Source organism: Pecten maximus, chromosome 2, assembly GCF_902652985.1.
Source record: "Pecten maximus chromosome 2, xPecMax1.1, whole genome shotgun sequence".
Taxonomy (NCBI): Eukaryota; Metazoa; Mollusca; class Bivalvia; order Pectinida; family Pectinidae; genus Pecten; species Pecten maximus.
In genome coordinates this window covers 12,868,062-12,890,089 of record NC_047016.1, presented here as the reverse complement: position 1 = coordinate 12,890,089, position 22,028 = coordinate 12,868,062, and the positions used below count along the sequence as shown (strand labels likewise).

At 38.6% G+C, this 22,028-nt stretch overlaps 1 protein-coding gene across 3 annotated transcripts in view; it reads left to right on the top strand.

Moving 5' to 3' along the window:
* The window catches only part of LOC117318006 (protein crumbs-like), a 105,167-nt gene that overhangs the window by 43,926 nt on the left and 39,213 nt on the right, over positions 1-22,028 (top strand). For all 3 annotated transcript variants that reach the window (XR_004530290.1, XM_033872979.1, XM_033872991.1), the window contains 15 exons: positions 960-1,105; positions 1,463-1,676; positions 2,078-2,249; positions 3,481-3,613; positions 3,963-4,116; positions 4,637-4,975; positions 10,717-11,034; positions 12,227-12,364; positions 12,747-12,942; positions 15,906-16,020; positions 16,365-16,578; positions 17,556-18,605; positions 18,832-19,573; positions 19,744-19,856; positions 20,621-21,425. Coding sequence is in view for 2 of the 3 variants with exons in the window: in XM_033872979.1 (XP_033728870.1) it covers positions 960-1,105; positions 1,463-1,676; positions 2,078-2,249; positions 3,481-3,613; positions 3,963-4,116; positions 4,637-4,975; positions 10,717-11,034; positions 12,227-12,364; positions 12,747-12,942; positions 15,906-16,020; positions 16,365-16,578; positions 17,556-18,605; positions 18,832-19,573; positions 19,744-19,856; positions 20,621-21,425 (4,849 nt within the window). In the remaining variant the exon portion in view is untranslated. The remainder of the gene's footprint in view (positions 1-959; positions 1,106-1,462; positions 1,677-2,077; positions 2,250-3,480; positions 3,614-3,962; positions 4,117-4,636; positions 4,976-10,716; positions 11,035-12,226; positions 12,365-12,746; positions 12,943-15,905; positions 16,021-16,364; positions 16,579-17,555; positions 18,606-18,831; positions 19,574-19,743; positions 19,857-20,620; positions 21,426-22,028) is intronic.

Here is a 22,028-nt window from a genome sequence, read left to right as displayed (position 1 = left end):
TACCTCACATAAGTGTGGGGAAGTGTAGCTCCCACACCTGTACCTCACCTAAGTGTGGGGAAGTGTAGCTCCCACACCTGTACCTCACCTAAGTGTGGGGAAGTGTAGCTCCTACACCTGTACCTCGCATAAGTGTGGGGAAGTGTAGCATAAGTGTGGGGAAGTGTAGCTCCCACACCTGTACCTCACATAAGTGTGGGGAAGTGTAGCTCCTACACCTGTACCTCGCATAAGTGTGGGGAAGTGTAGCATAAGTGTGGGGAAGTGTAGCTCCCACACCTGTACCTCACATAAATATGGGGAAGTGTAGCTCCTACACCTGTACCTCACATAAGTGTTGGGAAGTGTAGCTCCGACACCTGTACCTCACATAAGTGTGGGGCAGTGTAGCTCCCACACCTGTACCTCACCTAAGTGTGGGGAAGTGTAGCTCCTACACCTGTACCTCGCATAAGTGTGGGGAAGTGTAGCATAAGTGTGGGGAAGTGTAGCTCCCACACCTGTACCTCACATAAATATGGGGAAGTGTAGCTCCTACACCTGTACCTCACATAAGTGTTGGGAAGTGTAGCTCCGACACCTGTACCTCACATAAGTGTGGGGCAGTGTAGCTCCCACACCTGTACCTCACATTAGTGTGGGGAAGTGTAGCTCCTACACCTGTACCTCACATGAGTGTGGGGAAGTGTAGCTCCTACACATGTACCTCACATAAGTGTGGAGAAGTGTAGCTCCTATACCTGTACCTCACATAAGTGTGGGGAAGTGTAGCTCCTACACCTGTATGTCACATAAGTGTGGAGAAGTGTAGCTCCTATACCTGTACCTCACATAAGTGTGGGGAAGTGTAGCTCCGACACCTGTACCTCACATTAGTGTGGGGAAGTGAGTTCGTACACGTGTACCTCACTTGAATGTGGCGTTGAAGATTTCAACATATTGTATCCTTTTATTTGTAGTGTTTGAAGGTGATCGCTGTGAGAATGATATTAATGAGTGTCAACGATATTCTGGAATCTGTGGCCCTGGAACATGTTTCAACTTTGAAGGCGGCTATGATTGTCAGTGTCCTGTGGGATATGATAGCAAGAGGAATTGTTCACAGGTAAAATATAAAAACATATGTTTACATGTAAAGTGATATCCTGGATATGTACTTGTACATACATTATAACGAAGCCAAATAATGAGGGCAATAGTTATTTTGGTTCTTCTAGTCATTAAGGGGAAACTCATCCATTGCAGTCAGACACAAGATTTTGTTATCTGAAGTATTGTTGATAGAATGAGTGCAATTTTCAAAGTTTGCATAATTAAGTGCACATGCTTTGTAATTAACATGATAAAAAACACTGGTATCATGAATCATTACTACCATGGTTGGATCAAGTGATAAAGATATTAAGGGTACAGCCAAATTATTGTTTTATAGATGATGTATAATTTGTATATCTGTTGACAGTCTCTAGATGACTGCCTCACTGGTCCGTGTAAGAATGGCGGTAGCTGTGTGGACGGTAATAACTCGTACACGTGTCAGTGTATCCCAGGGTACACTGGCAGTGACTGTCAGACAGACATTGACGACTGTAAGGATGTTGTGTGTTCAGGCCAGAACACAGTCTGCCGTGACCTGGTCAACTCCCATGAATGTATTTGTAAACCAGGATACTTTGGTAAGCACTCTGGTAGTTGAATCATTGGTTGATGTGTACATTAAATTTGAATAGTTTATTACTGGATTTGATTGGTTGATGTGTATGTTAAATTTGATTGGTAAATATAAATAGTTTATTAATTAGATGATTGCTGGATTTGATTGGTTGATGTATATGCTAGAGTTGATTGGTAAATATAGATGAATTAGATGATTACTGGATTTGATTGGTTGATGTATATGCTAGAGTTGATTGGTAAATATAAATGAATTAGATGATTGCTGGATTTGATTGGTTGATGTATATGCTAGAGTTGATTGGTAAATATAGATGAATTAGATGATTGCTGGATTTGATTGGATGTTTGTGTTTGTAGGTCACAGTTCATTGTTTTATGTAATCATTTTGATATGTTACAGGTGAACCCTGTTTGGATGTTGATGAATGTCTTATGCAGCCCTGTAAGAACGGTGCTAACTGTACAAACCTGGAGAACGACTACAGTTGTACTTGTGTATCTGGCTACACTAACAAGTCATGTGATGTCAATATTGACGACTGTGCACCAAATCCGTGTCAGAATGGAGCAAGGTTTGTAATTATAGTAAAACAGCACAATTGTTTTGTAAAACATCAACATAATATGGACAGATATCAATACTAAGCCAGCCTATATCAATTGTAAGGTCTTGAGCATTTGATTGCCCTACACCCTCAGTTTTATCAACTAGTTTGATTTAGGATTCATGTTGACTGTGGGATCTGGGCCTTATTGACAGATGGCTGTGCTAAAAATGATAAGAAATGATGCCATGCGGTCTAGATCATTTAAATATTTGAATGTTTTGAGTTCCAGTGTGCTACTAGGTAGACATTCAACTCCCTGTGACCTCTACTAGGGTCTTGTTTGGGGCATGCCTTGTTAAGTGTCGAATTAACATAAAAGTTAGCTCACCAGGCCAAAAGGGCCAAGTGAGTTTAGGCCATGGTGTAGAGTTGTCGTCTGTCTGTTGTCCATGGTCTGTCCAACATCAACTTTTCCATTTAACTGACTTCTTCCTACTAAACAAGACTCCCAGAGTCATGATATTTTGGCTGATAGGTTCCTTGGATGAGGTCTGACAAAGTTTGCAAAAAGAAGTGACTTGACCCATATTTATTAAGGTCACAGGGTTGAAATTCCTCAAAACCATTTAATTGACTTCTTCTCACTAACCAAGACTTTCAGAATTATATTTGACTGAAAGGTTCCTTAGATGAGACCCAACAAAGTTTGGATAAACAAATGATATTGACTCATATACAAGGTCACAGGGGTCAAATTCCTTAAAACGACTTCTTCTGGTTGACCAAAAGGCCAAAAATCATAGTCTGCTGGTAGGTTTCTAGGATTTAGCCCCACAAATTTTGCAAAAAGAAATAACCTTGAACCATATATTCAAGGTCACAGATGTCAAAGTGTTTAAACTTCTGGTTAACTAAAAAGCCTAGAATCAAGTTCTTTTGGCTAAATGAAAGGCAGGGAATCGTCAAACAAGTGAATACCAGATGAGCGATGCAGGCCCATTGGACCTCTTGCTATTTGTTTATAGAAGAAAAAATGAAATTAGCAGTTAAGGATATCACACCTCTAAAACATTGTTGACTTAATAAACCACATATTGTTTTTCTGCAAAATGTATACAGTATTGAAGGTCATGTAACACTGAGTCATAAGATTATAGTTAAGTTATTGAATTGTTATGAAAACATGGTTAGGATATAAATATAATACCAAACCACCATGGATTTAGAAATGATAAAAAAATGTTGAAATTTTCAGCTGTGTGGATGGGGTAAGCAGCTTCACTTGTACTTGTGTGCCTGGGTACACGGACCTCACCTGTAACACTGATATCGACGAGTGTCAGGCAAGTGGGCAGCCCTGCCAGAATGGTGCCACCTGTAGGAATGAGGTAAACAAAAATCAAGTGCTGTCTCACTGTCTCGCTTCTCATTATCTACTCCGTTTCTTTTTATCTATTGCTGTGCATGGGCACCAGTGCCCTGGTGATATCATATCATAATTAAAATTATTTTCTTCATCTTTTGGTAAAAATGTCAATGTGAAAGTAAAATATTTTTGCTGTTGTAAGAATAAGATAGTTAAAACTCCTACATAATATAGTAAGATTAAGATAGTTGAAACTCCTACATAATATATCTCTAACAAATAAAGCTTGTATCAGGAAGGTGACTTTATTGACAGGTATTGTTATTTGTGTATTACTACTGAACATTGTATTTTATTGTTATGTCTTACAGGTGAACAGGTACGAATGTGATTGTGTAGCAGGTTGGACTGGTACCCATTGTGAGACGGACATCAATGAATGCTCACCACAACCATGTGAAAATGGCGGCACCTGTCATAACTTCCTCAACTTTTACAACTGTACCTGTGTTACAGGGTATTCAGGTAATGTACCTGTGTTACAGGGTATTCAGGTAATGTACCTGTGTTACAATGTATTCAGGTAATGTTCCTGTGTTACAACGTATTCAGGTAATGTACCTGTGTTACAGGGTATTCAGGTAATGTACCTGTGTTACAACGTATTCAGGTAATGTACCTGTGTTACAGGGTATTCAGGTAATGTACCTGTGTTACAGGGTATTCAGGTAATGTACCTGTGTTACAGGGTATTCAGGTAATGTACCTGTGTTACAGGGTATTCAAGTAATGTACCTGTGTTACAGGGTATTAAGGTAATGTACCTGTGTTACAATGTATTCAGGTAATGTACCTGTGTTACAATGTATTCAGGTAATGTACCTGTGTTACAGGGTATTCAGGTAATGTCACAGTAATAGATGATCACTTTGCTATGACCTTCATTCTTTATCATCGAAAGATTTTGATTTCTATTTTAGTAATTAATAGATCGCAATGGATTGATGTAGTTTTTAACATATATACACTTGATATTATTTGACAGGTGTTAACTGCAGTGTAAACATTGATGACTGCTTGCCAGACCCCTGTCAGAACGGAGGAACATGTATTGACCAAGTGAACGGCTACAGGTGTGACTGTCCCCCCACCCATATGGGTAAGACGTGTAATCTTGTATATGATGCATGTTCGTTTACGCCATGCAAGAATGGAGCCACATGCCATACCACGCCTCCGAGCCAACAATACAACTGTGCATGTGTCCTAGGATATACTGGCAATGACTGTGAGACAGACATCAACGAATGCGCTTCCAATACTTGTCAAAGTCCCCAAGTCTGCTTCGATCTAATTAACAACTACACCTGCGCATGTCCCAGCGGTTTGTTCTCCTTGTTTTTATGCTCACTGTTTGTAAATCTGTCTTGTAAATCAGGATTATCAATGTCATCATTCATCTCGCATGCTTCAATGGCAAGGGATCAATGTATATAAAATGTGAAAATGAAATTTATCAAATCAATTTTTAATGCCAGGAGATATTGAACAAAATAATAGATTAACCTGGTGGAAAATATTTCAACAATAATTCATAACAAGTGGATTTTTCCACATGAGAACAAAATAGTAGATAATCTATAACAAGTTGATTGTTACATAAGAACAAAATAGTAGATAATCTATAACAAGTTGATTGTTACATAAGAACAAAATAGTAGATTATCAATAACAAGTTGATTGTTACATAAGAACAAAATAGTAGATAATCTATAACAAGTTGATTGTTACATAAGAACAAAATAGTAGATTATCAATAACAAGTTGATTGTTACATAAGAGAAAAATAGTAGATAATCTATAACAAGTGAAGTGCTCCACTTACCAGTAGTCTAGAAGAAAATAGTAGAGAATGTATAAAAAGTTGATTGTCACACCAGGACAAGATAGTAGATAATTATGAAAAATAGACTGTGGTAACTGAATATTAGTAGATATTTAACAAAGCTACATGGATGTGTGACAGTACACATGATAACTTGCATGGGTGGAAGGTTTTTGTTGCATGAGGTACAGGTTATGTGTGGTATTGTTCCTGCTCAAAACATTGTTATATCTAGGTATTAACATTGTCTGTATTTACATCCTATCAGGAATGACTCCCTTTTCTACCCTGGTGGCTCCCCTTTCTACCCTGGTTGTATCCCATCAGGAATGACTCCCCTTTCTACCCTGGTTGTATCCCATCAGGAATGGTTCCCCTTTCTACCCTGGTTGTATCCCATCAGGAATGACTCCCCTTTCTACCCTGGTTGTATCCCATCAGGAATGACTCCCCTTTCTACCCTGGTTGTATCCCATCAGGAATGGCTCCCCTTTCTACCCTGGTTGTATCCCATCAGGAATGACTCCCCTTTCTACCCTGGTTGTATCCCATCAGGAATGGTTCCCCTTTGTACCCTGGTTGTATCCCATCAGGAATGGCTCCCCTTTCTACCCTGGTTGTATCCCATCAGGAATGACTCCCCTTTCTACCCTGGTTGTATCCCATCAGGAATGACTCCCCTTTCTACCCTGGTTGTATCCCATCAGGAATGACTCCCCTTTCTACCCTGGTTGTATCCCATCAGGAATGACTCCCCTTTCTACCCTGGTTGTATCCCATCAGGAATGGCTCCCCTTTCTACCCTGGTTGTATCCCATCAGGAATGACTCCCCTTTCTACCCTGGTTGTATCCCATCAGGAATGGTTCCCCTTTCTACCCTGGTTGTATCCCATCAGGAATGACTCCCCTTTCTACCCTGGTTGTATCCCATCAGGAATGACTCCCCTTTCTACCCTGGTTGTATCCCATCAGGAATGACTCCCCTTTCTACCCTGGTTGTATCCCATCAGGAATGGCTCCCCTTTCTACCCTGGTTGTATCCCATCAGGAATGGCTCCCCTTTCTACCCTGGTTGTATCCCATCAGGAATGGCTCCCCTTTCTACCCTGGTTGTATCCCATCAGGAATGACTCCCCTTTCTACCCTGGTTGTATCCCATCAGGAATGACTCCCCTTTCTACCCTGGTTGTATCCCATCAGGAATGGTTCCCCTTTCTACCCTGGTTGTATCCCATCAGGAATGACTCCCCTTTCTACCCTGGTTGTATCCCATCAGGAATGACTCCCCTTTCTACCCTGGTTGTATCCCATCAGGAATGACTCCCCTTTCTACACTGGTTGTATCCCATCAGGAATGGCTCCCCTTTCTACTCTGGTTGTATCCCATCAGGAATGACTCCCCTTTCTACCCTGGTTGTATCCCATCAGGAATGACTCCCCTTTCTACCCTGGTTGTATCCCATCAGGAATGACTCCCCTTTCTACCCTGGTTGTATCCCATCAGGAATGGCTCCCCTTTCTACACTGGTTGTATCCCATCAGGAATGGCTCCCCTTTCTACCCTGGTTGTATCCCATCAGGAATGACTCCCCTTTCTACCCTGGTTGTATCCCATCAGGAATGACTCCCCTTTCTACCCTGGTTGTATCCCATCAGGAATGACTCCCCTTTCTACCCTGGTGACTCCCCTTTCTAACCTGGTTGTATCCCATCAGGAATGGTTCCCCTTTCTACCCTGGTTGTATCCCATCAGGAATGGCTCCCCTTTCTACCCTGGTTGTATCCCATCAGGAATGACTCCCCTTTCTACCCTGGTGACTCCCCTTTCTAACCTGGTTGTATCCCATCAGGAATGGTTCCCCTTTCTACCCTGGTTGTATCCCATCAGGAATGGCTCCCCTTTCTACCCTGGTTGTATCCCATCAGGAATGACTCCCCTTTCTACCCTGGTGACTCCCCTTTCTAACCTGGTTGTATCCCATCAGGAATGGTTCCCCTTTCTACCCTGGTTGTATCCCATCAGGAATGGCTCCCCTTTCTACCCTGGTTGTATCCCATCAGGAATGGCTCCCCTTTCTACCCTGGTTGTATCCCATCAGGAATGACTCCCCTTTCTACCCTGGTGACTCCCCTTTCTACCCTGGTTGTATCCCATCAGGAATGACTCCCCTTTCTACCCTGGTTGTATCCCATCAGGAATGGTTCCCCTTTCTACCCTGGTTGTATCCCATCAGGAATGACTCCCCTTTCTACCCTGGTTGTATCCCATCAGGAATGACTCCCCTTTTCTACCCTGGTTGTATCCCATCAGGAATGACTCCCCTTTCTACCCTGGTTGTATCCCATCAGGAATGACTCCCCTTTCTCTCATATCTCGCCATGTTGGATAAAGTTTGCCCATGTAAGATAGCTATGTAAGATAAATCTATCTTACATAGCATTTCACGCGCGCGGATTAATCTGCGTTCAAGGGGGACAACTCTCACAACGTCGTCTGCTTGTGTTCACATCCGACAGTCCTTATCGTCGGTGTCGGTTTTGAAACGTTGGACTTAACTATAAAAATACATACATTCTTAGATAAATATATATCATATCAGCAGTAAATCAATAGGGCTACATGGTTAAACGATTAGACATTTCATCTGAGCGAACATATAACTCCGTTACTGTAACTACGCCTACAGGCCTGTTGTAACAGTTACAGTACAATACAGACTTGCCTACCCGACAGATTTGTCATTTGTCATTAAAACATGTAAACAAACACAAACACCTGGCAATGAGAGGAAGTAAAATAAAAGCCATACATAAAAAAATATAAAAAAGAAAATGTCAAACGTCACAACCTATGAAATGGTTCCGTTTGCGTCAGCAGGGGGGCCTGGAATTTGCTACGGTACTGACAGTAACTGTTAGGCCTACTCAGTAACCTGTGTATTTGGAAGTTGGGAATTGGCTCTTAAATGAACGAACATTCGGTAAAAATGACACCCTTCGATGTTCATATAAAAAATATTTATTTCAATTGTAACTCAGAGTCTATATTTGTGTAGAGTAACCATGAAAACTAACTGTCATCCTAGCCTTTCAATATGATCATCGTTAGCCTATCGACTGACCTACCTTCGTCATTCCATCAAGACAACCGGTTAAACACATATAATCCTATGTCACAGACAAGATCGAATACTCGTATAGAGTCACTGTTCGCTGGTTCACACACGAAGTTGCCAAAATCACAGTGAATTTAAAATTACCAGCCACGAAACATCGCCGCGTCATGGCGATCGAGATCGACATCACTCTCATTGAACTATGAATGGAATTCCAATGACAGTCGTGACGTCATACAGTGACGTAGTATTTTATAAAAAAAAATTGACTTGACATTTAAAAGTACAGTGTGTTCTGTGAAATGATTAAATATGTCGAGGTGCAAATCAAATTATATGTGAAGTTGGGAAACTCATTTCAGCGTTGGCTTTCAGTATTGTTGATAGAACTTCTTTTTCTCGGATGTTGACAATTTGATCACGGCCACGTAAAAGTCGGTCAAGTTACGGTAATTTTTATCGGCGAATTGTTCATTCGTTCATCACTTAACCACAAAATGAATGAAATTTGTGTGCAAACATTGTTTGCTAAAAATAGGGTATGATCTTTCAGAATATCACAAGTATATTGAGTAAAAACGTCAAATAAAGAAATTAAAAAATTGAAGAAAATGGATGGCTGAGGGACACTTTCGCCAGAAATTCGGTAATGATATGAGAGAAAAAGACTCTTTCATTATGTGTGTATGTAGGATAGGGATATTCCACCCTCGGGATCACAAAATGTGGTAAAACCCTCGGCAAGCCTCGGGTTTCACCACATTTTGTGACCCCTCGGGTGGAATGTCCCTATCCTACATATACACATATGAAAGAGTCTTATATTCTACCCTGGTTGTATCCCATCAGGAATGGCTCCCCTTTCTACACTGGTTGTATCCCATCAGGAATGACTCCCTTTTCTACCCTGGTTGTATCCCATCAGGAATGGCTCCCCTTTCTACCCTGGTTGTATCCCATCAGGAATGGCTCCCCTTTCTACCCTGGTTGTATCCCATCAGGAATGACTCCCCTTTCTACCCTGGTTGTATCCCATCAGGAATGACTCCCCTTTCTACCCTGGTTGTATCCCATCAGGAATGGCTCCCCTTTCTACCCTGGTTGTATCCCATCAGGAATGACTCCCCTTTCTACCCTGGTTGTATCCCATCAGGAATGGTTCCCCTTTCTACCCTGGTTGTATCCCATCGGGAATGACTCCCCTTTCTACCCTGGTTGTATCCCATCAGGAATGACTCCCCTTTCTATCCTGGTTGTATCCCATCAGGAATGGCTCCCCTTTCTACCCTGGTTGTATCCCATCAGGAATGACTCCCCTTTCTACCCTGGTTGTATCCCATCAGGAATGACTCCCCTTTCTACCCTGGTTGTATCCCATCAGGAATGACTCCCCTTTCTAACCTGGTTGTACCTCAGACAGTAGCATGTCACTTCCTTAGTAGATTTTTTGTAGATACAGGTGTGGTGTAATTCAGCTTTAACTCTCATTCAATATTTAGATGATTGTGGTCAGATGATAAAAAATAGAACCCAGTGTCGAAACCTTAAATCATTTGAACTTTCTAATATATGCTCTGTTATGGCTTTATCCTGTGGAATTGATTTCCAAAATGGCTGTCTACCTGAGCCATTTATGTATCTTTTGTTGAGTTCTGAAATTTAGACTTCTTCCTAATTTCATCAGAACTGATTTGAATACATTTAATTGTTTTCTCCCCTGACAATATGTAACTAAACTTTACCCTGGTGCAAGCTCCTGTAGACATGTCGGGTTTAGTATCCTTGGTAACAAGCCGTAGTACTCACTTTAACTTTCAGAGTAACTCACTTTACCAATCAGAGTAACTTTTGAGTAACTTATATAATTAGAGCATGCTAGTTCCCTGGGAAGGTAGCTGAAACTCTTTTAAAAATAGTTTCAGCATAAATTAACACTATCTCTTGGCATAGTATTACCCGAGTCCTAGTTACCTTATATTGAATATAGCACTCCCTGTACAGTTTAAACTTTAGGATATTAAGTCTCGTCAATTGTCCAAACCTGGTTACAATCTTTACTTGATATTCCCAGAAATCCAAGAAATGTTGAAAACAACTAACCCTTCATTATGTTTCTGTGACAGGCTACACAGGTGAAAACTGTTCAGTAGACATCAATGAATGTGATCCTGACCCCTGTCAGAACGGGGCGACCTGTGAGGACAAGATTGGCTATTATGTCTGTCAGTGTCCCCGTATCTTTCTCAACCTCACAAGATTCGGGAACGGTCAGAAACTGGAGTTTGAGACTGGGTACAATGGTACAAACTGTGAGTACAGTATAAACGAGTGTGACTACAACCCTGGTGTGTGTCTAAGTGACGGCATCTGTGAGGAGGAGGACGGCCTACCTGGATACCTGTGTAAATGTGGCCGTGATGAGGACGGGGTTTACAGGACAGGTATTACATTATCATTATTAGTTATTATTACATAATGCGTTTAATTTTCCTTAACTATACCAATAAGCTATATTTTTAACTATTGCTCAGCTAAATTGAATATTGCACAGTAACTTGCGAATTATTTGACACCGCATGACGTTTCAGAATTTAGTCCTTCCCTTTCAAGCATCTAAGTCCCTCAGATGTCAACACTGCCAGATGACAGTCATGGTAACTTCTAGGGTAACATAAAAGTCATGATTTCAGTGATTCTAAGTATGTTTTAGTGATTATGTAATAAAACAATTATATCACGGGTGTCTGTGCAATAGTTCAGAATATTTGACCCTCGGTACTACTAATCAACTTATGTTGTATTTCACTCTGCCTTCGGCCTCATGCAATAGAACTAGATTACCAAAACCTCATGTCAAATGTTCTGGACTATTGCACAGACACCAATGATATATTTGTATGCTAGCACGGGGTCTACAGGACAGGTATTACATTATCACTAGGGAGTACTAGGATGGGGTCTACAGGACAGGTATTACATTATCACTAGGGGGTACTAGGACGGGGTCTACAGGACAGGTATTATATTATCACTAGGGGGTACTAGTACAGGGTCTACAGGACAGGTATTACATTATCACTAGGGGGTACTAGGACGGGGTCTACAGGACAGGTATTACATTATCACTAGGGGGTACTAGGACAGGGTCTACAGGACAGGTATTACATTATCACTAGGGGGTACTAGGACGGGTCTACAGGTCAGGTATTACATTATCACTCGGGGGTAATAGGACGGGGTCTACAGGACAGGTATTACATTATCACTAGGGGGTATTAGGACGGGGTCTACAGGACAGGTATTACATTATCACTAGGGGGTACTAGGACGGGGTCTACAGGACAGGTATTACATTATCACTAGGGGGTAATTGTATATAAAGTTATTTATTAAGATAGGAACACTTCTGTTACTAGAAGGTATGTTTATAGTCCTATACATGTGAATTAAGTCATTTTCATATCTGGTGATGTCATTACTGAATGATGCACAAATGGAAAAGATAAAATAATCTGTGTCCACTAATTCTGTTTTGTACAAATAAGAAAGTCTTCTGAAATACAGTAAAAACAGCATATTAGGGAACAAAGAGATGTGAAGGATTAAATGTTGAGTATTAATCTGGATTACTAGGTCAAAACTGTGACTTGAGGACATCCTACTGTGAAACAGCAGACGAGGTAAAAACAGATCCTCCTGCATGTAAATATGGCGGCACTTGTTTACCAGGGGCTACGTCCTTCACCTGTAACTGTGTTGCAGGCTACACAGGTAAGTTAATTAAAAACTAGAGTGGTACCTGTATTTATGACCAATTTACTATGTCTGCAGACAGAATCTTGTCCATGTTAAACCTCCTATATAAACAGGTATTTCCTAACTTTGTGAGCCTCTACTTTAAATCTTTTACAATTTTTGATATATTTCAGTTGTAAGATATCCTTAATTATATATAAAATTCTCCTGACCCACAGAATTAATTTCTAAGAAACAATCATGATAGACCATCGCTTTTATTTTTCATTTCTAGGACGTTCTGAGAATTTCCTCATATTTAATTGTTATTGCTGGATTGGGAGGTATTAATGGTATAAAGGTATTAATGGTTTACAGCTGTGGTTTTGTTTGTAGTCCTTGTTTTTTTGTATTACAGATCGGCGATGTAAGACTGATATTGATGAGTGTGAGTCCAGTCCATGTCAGTACGGCGGAACCTGTAACAACATGGTGGCCAGCTATAATTGTACATGTATCCCAGGTATCACTGGAGTGAACTGTGAGATAGATATTGACGAGTGTGAGTCGTCGCCGTGTCTACATGGAGGTCGTTGTAACCATTCCATCAACATGTAAGTCAGAGTATATTGTTGTCCATAGTTTACAATAGTTTTCATATTTTAACTGAAGTTAACAAATAGATATCAATAGTTAAAAGGAAGTGTCAATATTAGAGCCAACAACGGGTGATATTCATAGTTTTTATTTACAAAAAAAAATGTCAGGTTGTTATTCTGTACAGAATTCTCCCCTAGCTTGTAACAGGGGTTATTGGAATTTTCTCACTATTTTTACACATTTTCTGTATTGTGAAACACAGTACTGGCACCTGTGTTTGTTTTCACAGTTATTTTTCAGCAGTCTTTTTTTTTTACGTCACTGGTGTACAAATTATGATTTTTCACAGTACAGTGTCCTGCAATCAACTTGAAATATTTTGTAACATGTTTTTATAGCCTTTGCTTTTCCTGTCTGCTTAAATTGTTCTTTTTCTCCCACTGTAGCTTCGAGACATATGACCGTTACAGGGCAAACCTTAGCTATATAGGGTAGGCCTTTAGTTCTTGGTATTGTGACGCTGCTCTCCAAACGCATGATTTCATTTTATTACTCTTATGGTTGCAGTTACTTTCTTTTGATTTCTGGTTTTTATTTTGTTTTAGATGCTTAAGTTATTCTTGGTTAATGATTATTTTATTTTGCATGTATTCTATTCTTTAAAGAAGCATCTTGAGTAGTTAAAATTTACTCGCTTACAAAAACAAAAGGTTCCTTTCTAAATCAATAAACAATTGACTTACAAATTAAAAAAGAAATGTCTTAAGTATATATTAGAGTTTTTGTGTTTATATAATCCCTATTGTGAATTGTGAATTCAGGTGTTGTACCTCGTTAGCAGTCTCTATAGTAATCTACCTGGCGATAACACACCTATAAGATATGTGATATGGATTGTTAGCCTTAATTAAAGGAAAATGCTCTGCTTATTTTGTGCCTATAATAATGGGGCATAGTGCCATTTGAGTTTGTTGCGTTTGATAGAAGTACTGTTGCGGTATGAATTATAATAAGATTTTACGCCTGAGTGAAGTGCAGTTGAGTTTGTTGAGTTAGATAGAAGCACTGTTATGATAAGAATCATTTGACTTTGCACCTGAGTTAATGTTGCATTTGATAGCCCCCCAAGTGACATGCCATGACTTAAAAGCATACATATAATAATGTAATTGTATAAAGAATTCAAGGAAACTTCCTTAACTTATAATATCATTTTTTCCTAAAATCCAATAATGCTTTCCTATAGAAAATCATGAGTTTAAAGGAATGTTGATGACACTGGGGCCTGATGGGCCGCCTGTACTTATAACAAACAGGAATGCTCCGCCCCTCCTCCTCCCCATATAACAAACACGATTGCGCCGTTCCTGCTCCTCCCCATATAACATTATCTATAGTATCCATGTGTGGAAGGTCAAGGTCACTACTGAGGGAGGGGTTGTTATTATGATATGCAATAGTGTTTATGCAGCACATAACACTGCATGAAGACTGATGGTTATTGATTGACTCTTGTCACCATACAATCGTCCTGTAAACTGTCATAATAATCAGGGATATCGCCCTGTAAACTGTCATAATAATCAGGGATATTGTAGGCTTCCCTCACTGCAGCTAGTTGACAGTACATGTATGTATTTTATTTACCTTTGAACTTAAAGCATTGCACAAAGGTCATGAGCCCTATAGCTGAAACAAAGGTGACCTTGAGTATATATATGTGTTTATGTTTGAGTAGTGTTCTTTGAATGCTGTTTGAGTTAAATTATTTTGTGTGTCAAATAAGTACACATTATGGGCAGTGATAATTCCTACTATTTTCCTAGTCAGAATTTTATATAATTATTAACGACCTTTACAAATATATCGCTAATATACATTGTTGAAATGAAATCTAGCAGTAAGTGAAATAGTGCAACAGTAGAAAAAACAAAAACAAAAACAAAAACCAACAAAAAATGGTAAATAACTCATCAGACACATGGGTGGGGGGATCTGTCCTGGAATATCATTACATGTACAGGTTTATGAATCATGTAATTCGTATTTCCATTTTCTATTTTTAAGACTAATGATAACCCTATGGGTATTGCCAAGCATGAGGATTATTTTATTGGTTAGATGTATTTACATTTAATTCCCAAAATGACTAACCTTGTGATTCTCAAAAATTCTGAATAAATTTAAATAGAAAGAAAAAACATAATACAATATTATATTCTTTGTCAATCGTTATCTTATGTATAATATGTAGTAATACTGCACATTGTTATATACAGGTAAAAGTATATTACACATTGTTATATACATGTATACAGGTATGAGTATATTACACATTGTTATATATACAGGTATGAGTATATTGCACATTGTTATATATACAGGTATGAGTATATTACACATTGTTATATATACAGGTATGAGTATTTTACACATTGTTATACATGTATACATGTATACGGGTATGAGTATATTACACATTGTTATATATACAGGTATGAGTATGTTACACATTGTTATATATACAGGTATGAGTATGTTACACATTGTTATATACATGTATACAGGTATGAGTATATTACACATTGTTATATATACAGGTATGAGTATATTACACATTGTATATATACAGGTATGAGTATATTACACATTGTTATACATGTATACATGTATACGGGTATGAGTATATTACACATTGTTATATATACAGGTATGAGTATGTTACACATTGTTATATATACAGGTATGAGTATGTTACACATTGTTATATACATGTATACAGGTATGAGTATATTACACATTTTTATATATACAGGTATGAGTATATTACACATTGTATATATACAGGTATGAGTATATTACACATTGTTATATATACATGTATACAGGTATGAGTATATTACACATCATTATATACAGGTATGTTAATTACACATCATTATATACAGGTATGTTAATTACACATCATTATATACAGGTATGAATGTGACTGCTTTGACACTGGATTTAATGGCACAAACTGTCAACTCAACATTGACGACTGCGCATCCAACCCCTGTATGCATGGCTCAACTTGTGAAGATGGTATCAAGGTAGACAATTAAGAAATTCAGAAAAATTAATGTTAACAGAATTAGATTCTAACTATAAATGTTACAATGTCTTCAGTATGTTTTGATTACAGGTCTTACTCCCAACAACATGTTGTACCTTAACTTTGTACTTCCTCCATTTTTGTTGAAATGGTATATTGCTTATACAGAATTTTATCTGAACTCAGTGGTTAGGTTATATTGTTCAAATGCAATGTAATACATTAATGTAAGTTATCTGAAAACAATGGTTATTTCATCAATGCTATTTTATTTGAAAACAAAAGGACATTACATGAACTATATTCTATCTGATAGCAATGGTTATTATATTTTTTTACCAGGATTACAACTGTTCCTGCTATGCTGGCTACACTGGTAAAAACTGTGAAATTGACATCAATGAGTGTCTCAACAGTCCATGTTATTACAACAGCACCTGTCTACAAAGATCTAACGAGACATTATATGACCCGGCATATGACCTCCCAGGGTATTCCAATTTCTCCTACGCCTCAGCTGCCGGCTACACCTGTGTCTGTATCCCTGGAATCACAGGTTTGTTTTTAATCTTAAACATTTTGCATACATTTTACTTCATTATATAACATAAGCCATATACTTAAACTTGTTGTTATATAAAGTTTACTGAGCACAAATACAAAATCTTTATTGTGATGTTAAAGATGTCTCTATCAACTATGTGGCTATGTTGTTAAGGTGTCTTTTTATCCCCCGCGAAACCCGCGAAACGCGTTTGCAGGGGATATTAAATTGGGCTCCGTCCATCCGTCCGTCTGTGTGTCCGTCCGAGATTCTTTTCCGGGCTATAACTCCCTAAAAGTTCAACGCAGCTCCTTGAAACTTTCTGTATATATCAGACTAGTGCCCTAGTTGTGCCTTTTGCTATTGCGGTCCTTCCATTTTTGGAATTTTTTCTGTCACCATGGAAACTTAGTCAAAAATACCAAATTACTGTTTCCTTTTGTTTCCGGGCTATAACTCAAAAACTGTTCGAAGCAGCTCCTTGAAAATTTCTGTATATATCAGACTAGTGCCCTAGTTGTGCCTTTTGCTATTGTGGACCTTCCATTTTCGGTATTTTTTCTGTCACCATGGAGACTTAATCAAAAAACCAAATTACTGTTTCCTTAATAACTCTTACTTTGAGCTTGATATATACATGTATTTGGGTTTTCATGTCAACTGCGGGGCGCGGGGGATAATGCCAAGCTTTGCGGCTCCTTGTTTGGTGTGTGATAATATTAAGAGTTGTCTTTGATATGTTAGGAGTTGTCTTTCCTTTGTTTATGATGACATGTTATTAGTTGTCTTTCCTTGGTATTTGATGACATGTTATTAGTTGTCTTTCCTTTGTATTTTATGATATTATGAGTTGTCTTTCCTTGGTATTTGATGATATTATGAGTTGTCTTTCCTTGGTATTTGATGATATTATGAGTTGTCTTTCCTTGGTATTTGATGATATTATGAGTTGTCTTTCCTTGGTATTTGATATTACTTGTATGTTTCAGGCGAGAATTGTTCTGTGAACATTGATGACTGTGTAACAGACAACTGTACAAATGGTGCTACGTGTGTAGATGGTATAAATGAGTACAGCTGTCGATGTGCACCTGGTTACAAGGATGTTTACTGTCAGACGGAGATAGATGAATGTTTGGAGTACCGCCCCTGTCAGAATGGTGCCACCTGTACTGACCTCATTGCTAACTATGACTGTACATGTGCAGAACTTTATTTAGGAAATAAGTATGGTGGAAAAAACTGTACATTTGAATTGACAGCATGTGATTCTCATCAATGTCTGAATGGTGCTACCTGTGACCCATTCCTGGTTAACGAGGCTACAGGACAACAGAACTACAGGTGTGAATGTCCCAGTGGCTTCACTGGGCAGTTCTGTCAAAGAATCACCAGCGGAACTTTTGAAAATTCCCGATTTAAGGCTGTGTTGATATCCAATACCACCAACAACATATCCTTTCAGTTTATCACCACACTTCCGAATGGCATGCTGTTTGTCTGGGATGGGACCTATCCCTCCACCAGGACATTTGTCACAATTGAGTTGGTCGATGGGAGGCTCAATATGAGTTACATTCATGGAAATGCTATTTCATCAGTTAGCATGAGTACTGTAGGATTTCCATTCTTATTGAATAATGCTGTCTGGCATTCTGTAATCCTGCAACAACGTGCTAACAGGCTAACACTGAAACTGGTTAGCGATGTGTGTCCATCTGAATCTGAGTGTACCAAGGAAGTCGGCCATTCACCAAACATAGCAATAGATGACATTTATTTCGGAAGGGGCAAGACTCCTTTTATAAATGATAGGACACTTTCTAAGACTTACTTTATAGGATGTCTCCAGGACGTGACAATCAATGGGGCTATTCAGATAGTTTCGGAGGGGGAGTCCATTTCTGTTACTAAGGGCTGTGCTCGAGTTGACCAGTGTCGGCCTGATCCCTGTAATGGTAATGGTGCCTGTACTGACCTCTGGACTAGCAAGAGGTGCGACTGTTACCGACCACACCTGGGAGGCACCTGTAATCAAGGTAAATATTATCACAGCTGTTTTTTGGCATGTTTTGTTAGTGCCTTAATTGTTAAATAGTGCTTGGTAAATGTTAGAGTACTACATACTGGGGGCATCACACAACAATCTGGTCATTATTTTGTTTGTTGTATTAAAGTCCATCAACATCTACCATATATAATATTGAAAAATAAACTTTGCAGTACAGTAACATTGTTGAATTCTGTTTTTTTTTTTTTTTCCAGAATATGTTGCAGCAACCTTTTCATTTGAAAATACAGTGTCAAGAGCAAGTTTCAGCATTCCTGATAATCTGAAGTCAACTTTGACCTCTGACATTGACCTTTCACTCTTTATGAGGACAAGGGAGGCCGATGGCTTTGTGGTATTTTTTGGTTTCTATGGCAGTACTTCTTCGAGCCGGACATTCCTAACCCTTGAGATGTATGGTGGAGCCCTGGTCAGCAGATTTGTGTTGTGTAACTTCCAGAAAGTTTTATTTGCTAACAATACATTATACAACAGTGGGTTTCAGCACTTTGTTAGTATGAAATTCATTAACGGAGAGTACACTATTTCTGTAAATAATACCGCTTTAGACAGTGTGGTTATCACTTCTCAAAATTGTCCATTTAATGCAGATAAAGTTTATTTTGGAGGAGAGATTCCAGCTCTGAGTTCGAGTGTTATTACAGGGACAGCACGAGTTAAGAGGTCATTAGATCCTGTCGTTAACGAGATAATCAATGATATCAATAATTTTATCAATGTGACAAACTATAAAGGAACCCTACAGGATGCTCAGTTAAATGAGAACAGTCTTCAGTTTATTCCTCCGGCTGACCCATCCATCGTGAAGATTCATCCCATCAATGTCGATGATAATTCAACATTGACTAAAGGGGAGAGATCAGACAACATCTGTAACCTCACCATGCCATGTCTCCACAATTCTTCTTGTACAAATGTATTCTTCAATGATTTCAGGTGAGTTTTTACCTGTAATTGCCATCCATTTACCTCTGTAATTTTAATTAAAGTATTAATAAATATTTATGTTATGCAGTGTCATTTTGTTCTAGATGGAATTATTTATCCCATAATCAAGTTAAGTTATTGTCTAAGTATTAATACATCTGCCATTTTTTTCCTGACAGTTGTAAGTGTCAGAGAGGTTTCCGAGGGAAGGACTGTGGCGAGTTGGATTTTTGCCATCAAGACTCCTGTCCAGTGGGGGCCACTTGTCAGAGCCTAACAGATGGGTTTGAATGTAAGAATCAGTGTGTTTACATTTATATCATCTTAATGGATTTAAAATTAAGTATAAGAACATGAGCATGATATGTAGTTGTATTATCCTTTTTTTTTTTTATTCAACAATGTTAGAAAGAGCTACTGCCCTTTGTTTATTTCAGTTTTTAGAAAAAGACCAGACATCTCCTCTCTTAGTTTTGTATATGATATATAGTTTGTTATCATAACATGTAATTTATAATCATGATATGTAGTTTATAATCATGATATGTAATTTAGAATCATGATATGTAATTCATAATCATGATATGTAATTCATAATCATGATAGGTGATTTAGAATCATATGTAATTCATAATCATGATATGTAATTCATAATCATGATAGGTGATTTAGAATCATGATATGTAATTCATAATCATGATATGTAATTCATAATCATGATAGGTGATTTAGAATCATGATATGTAATTCATAATCATGATATGTAATTTATAATCATGATATAAGATTCATAATCATGATATGTAATTTATAATCATGATATGTAATTTATAATCATGATATGTAGTTTATAATCATGATATGTAATTTATAATCCTTATATGAAGTTTATAATCATGATATGTAATTTACAATCATGATATGTGATTCATAATCATGATATGTAATTTATAATCATGATATGTAATTTATAATCATGATACCTGTATCACTTCATCTGTAAATTTTGTCTCGCCTGACTTCTACTAACTTTTATCATATTTGTCTTTTTTTCAGGTCTTAGTTCAACACTCTTCAACCCAACAACAAGCTCTATCACATACAAAGCCGTTGTACAGCCAGATAAAGACATTGATCGACTCTCACTCAAAATTAAAACATTAGTAAGAAATGGTGCTTTGTTAAACATTGGATATGATAACTATTATGTGAAACTTAGCATTGTGGGAGGAAAAGTGGCAGTGGCGTGTAAATTTGGAGATACAGGCGAGGATAAGTTGGTGGTGGATCATTATGTGAGTGATAAGCAGTGGTACCTTGTGACCTTTCAGGACATGTTAGACAATGTCACCTTGACAGTCCAGTCAGACACAGGGGAGGTAACTCATGCCAGTGCATCCCTCATTCCTCAACATAAGTTGCACTCCTTCTCCTACCTGGTTACAAGCTCGGATGCTCAACATGTTAAATTTGGCCAAGCTTTTGGCTCCCGAATTCCCCAGTTCTACTATGGCTGTGTGAAGGAAGTACGGCTAGGAGGCATCCTTTTGCCATTCTTTGAACAATCTTCTTTCACAAATTTCACAACTCAAGAATATTTCGAAGTGGTGAGTATGACATCTATTCCTATTGGTTGTGTGGAAGGAGACCGATGTTCCTATCAACGATGTCAGAATGGTGCCCAATGTTTAGCTGGTTACCACGACTACCAGTGCACCTGTCCTAGTGGCTACGAGGGTCGATGGTGCGAGACTAATGTTCCAGACTGTAATCCTCAAAGCTGTGACTCTAGCCATGGGGTGTGTGTGGATCTGGTGAACAACTTCTTCTGTGACTGTCGTGCTGGCTACACAGGAACAAGGTGAGATACATGTTATTCAGCTAAATTCTGGAATAATTCAAAATACTGGTCTGGATGTTTTGTGTTTTGGTAAATTTATGTTATCATGCTTCTTCAACAAAATAATGATATATTCTATGAGTTTCATCTCACAAAAATTCTTATTTTATATTTATGTGCATATGTGCTTATTTCAAAATATTTATATGATGTATAGAACATTTGCTGAGACAACTTGTTTGTCCCCACTGGGTTATTGTACTGTGACTGACAATCTGTGTCCCCACTGGGTTATTGTACTGTGACTGACAATATGTGTCCCCACTGGGTTATTGTACTGTGACTGACAATATGTGTCCCCACTGGGTTTTGTACTGTGACTGACTATCTGTGTCCCCACTGGGTTATTGTACTGTGACTGACAATCTGTGTCACCACTGGGTTATTGTACTGTGACTGACAATCTGTGTCCCCACTGGGTTATTGTACTGTGACTGACAATCTGTGTCCCCACTGGGTTATTGTACTGTGACTGACTATCCGTGTCCCCACTGGGTTATTGTACTGTGACTGACAATCTGTGTCCCCACTGGGTTATTGTACTGTGACTGACTATCCGTGTCC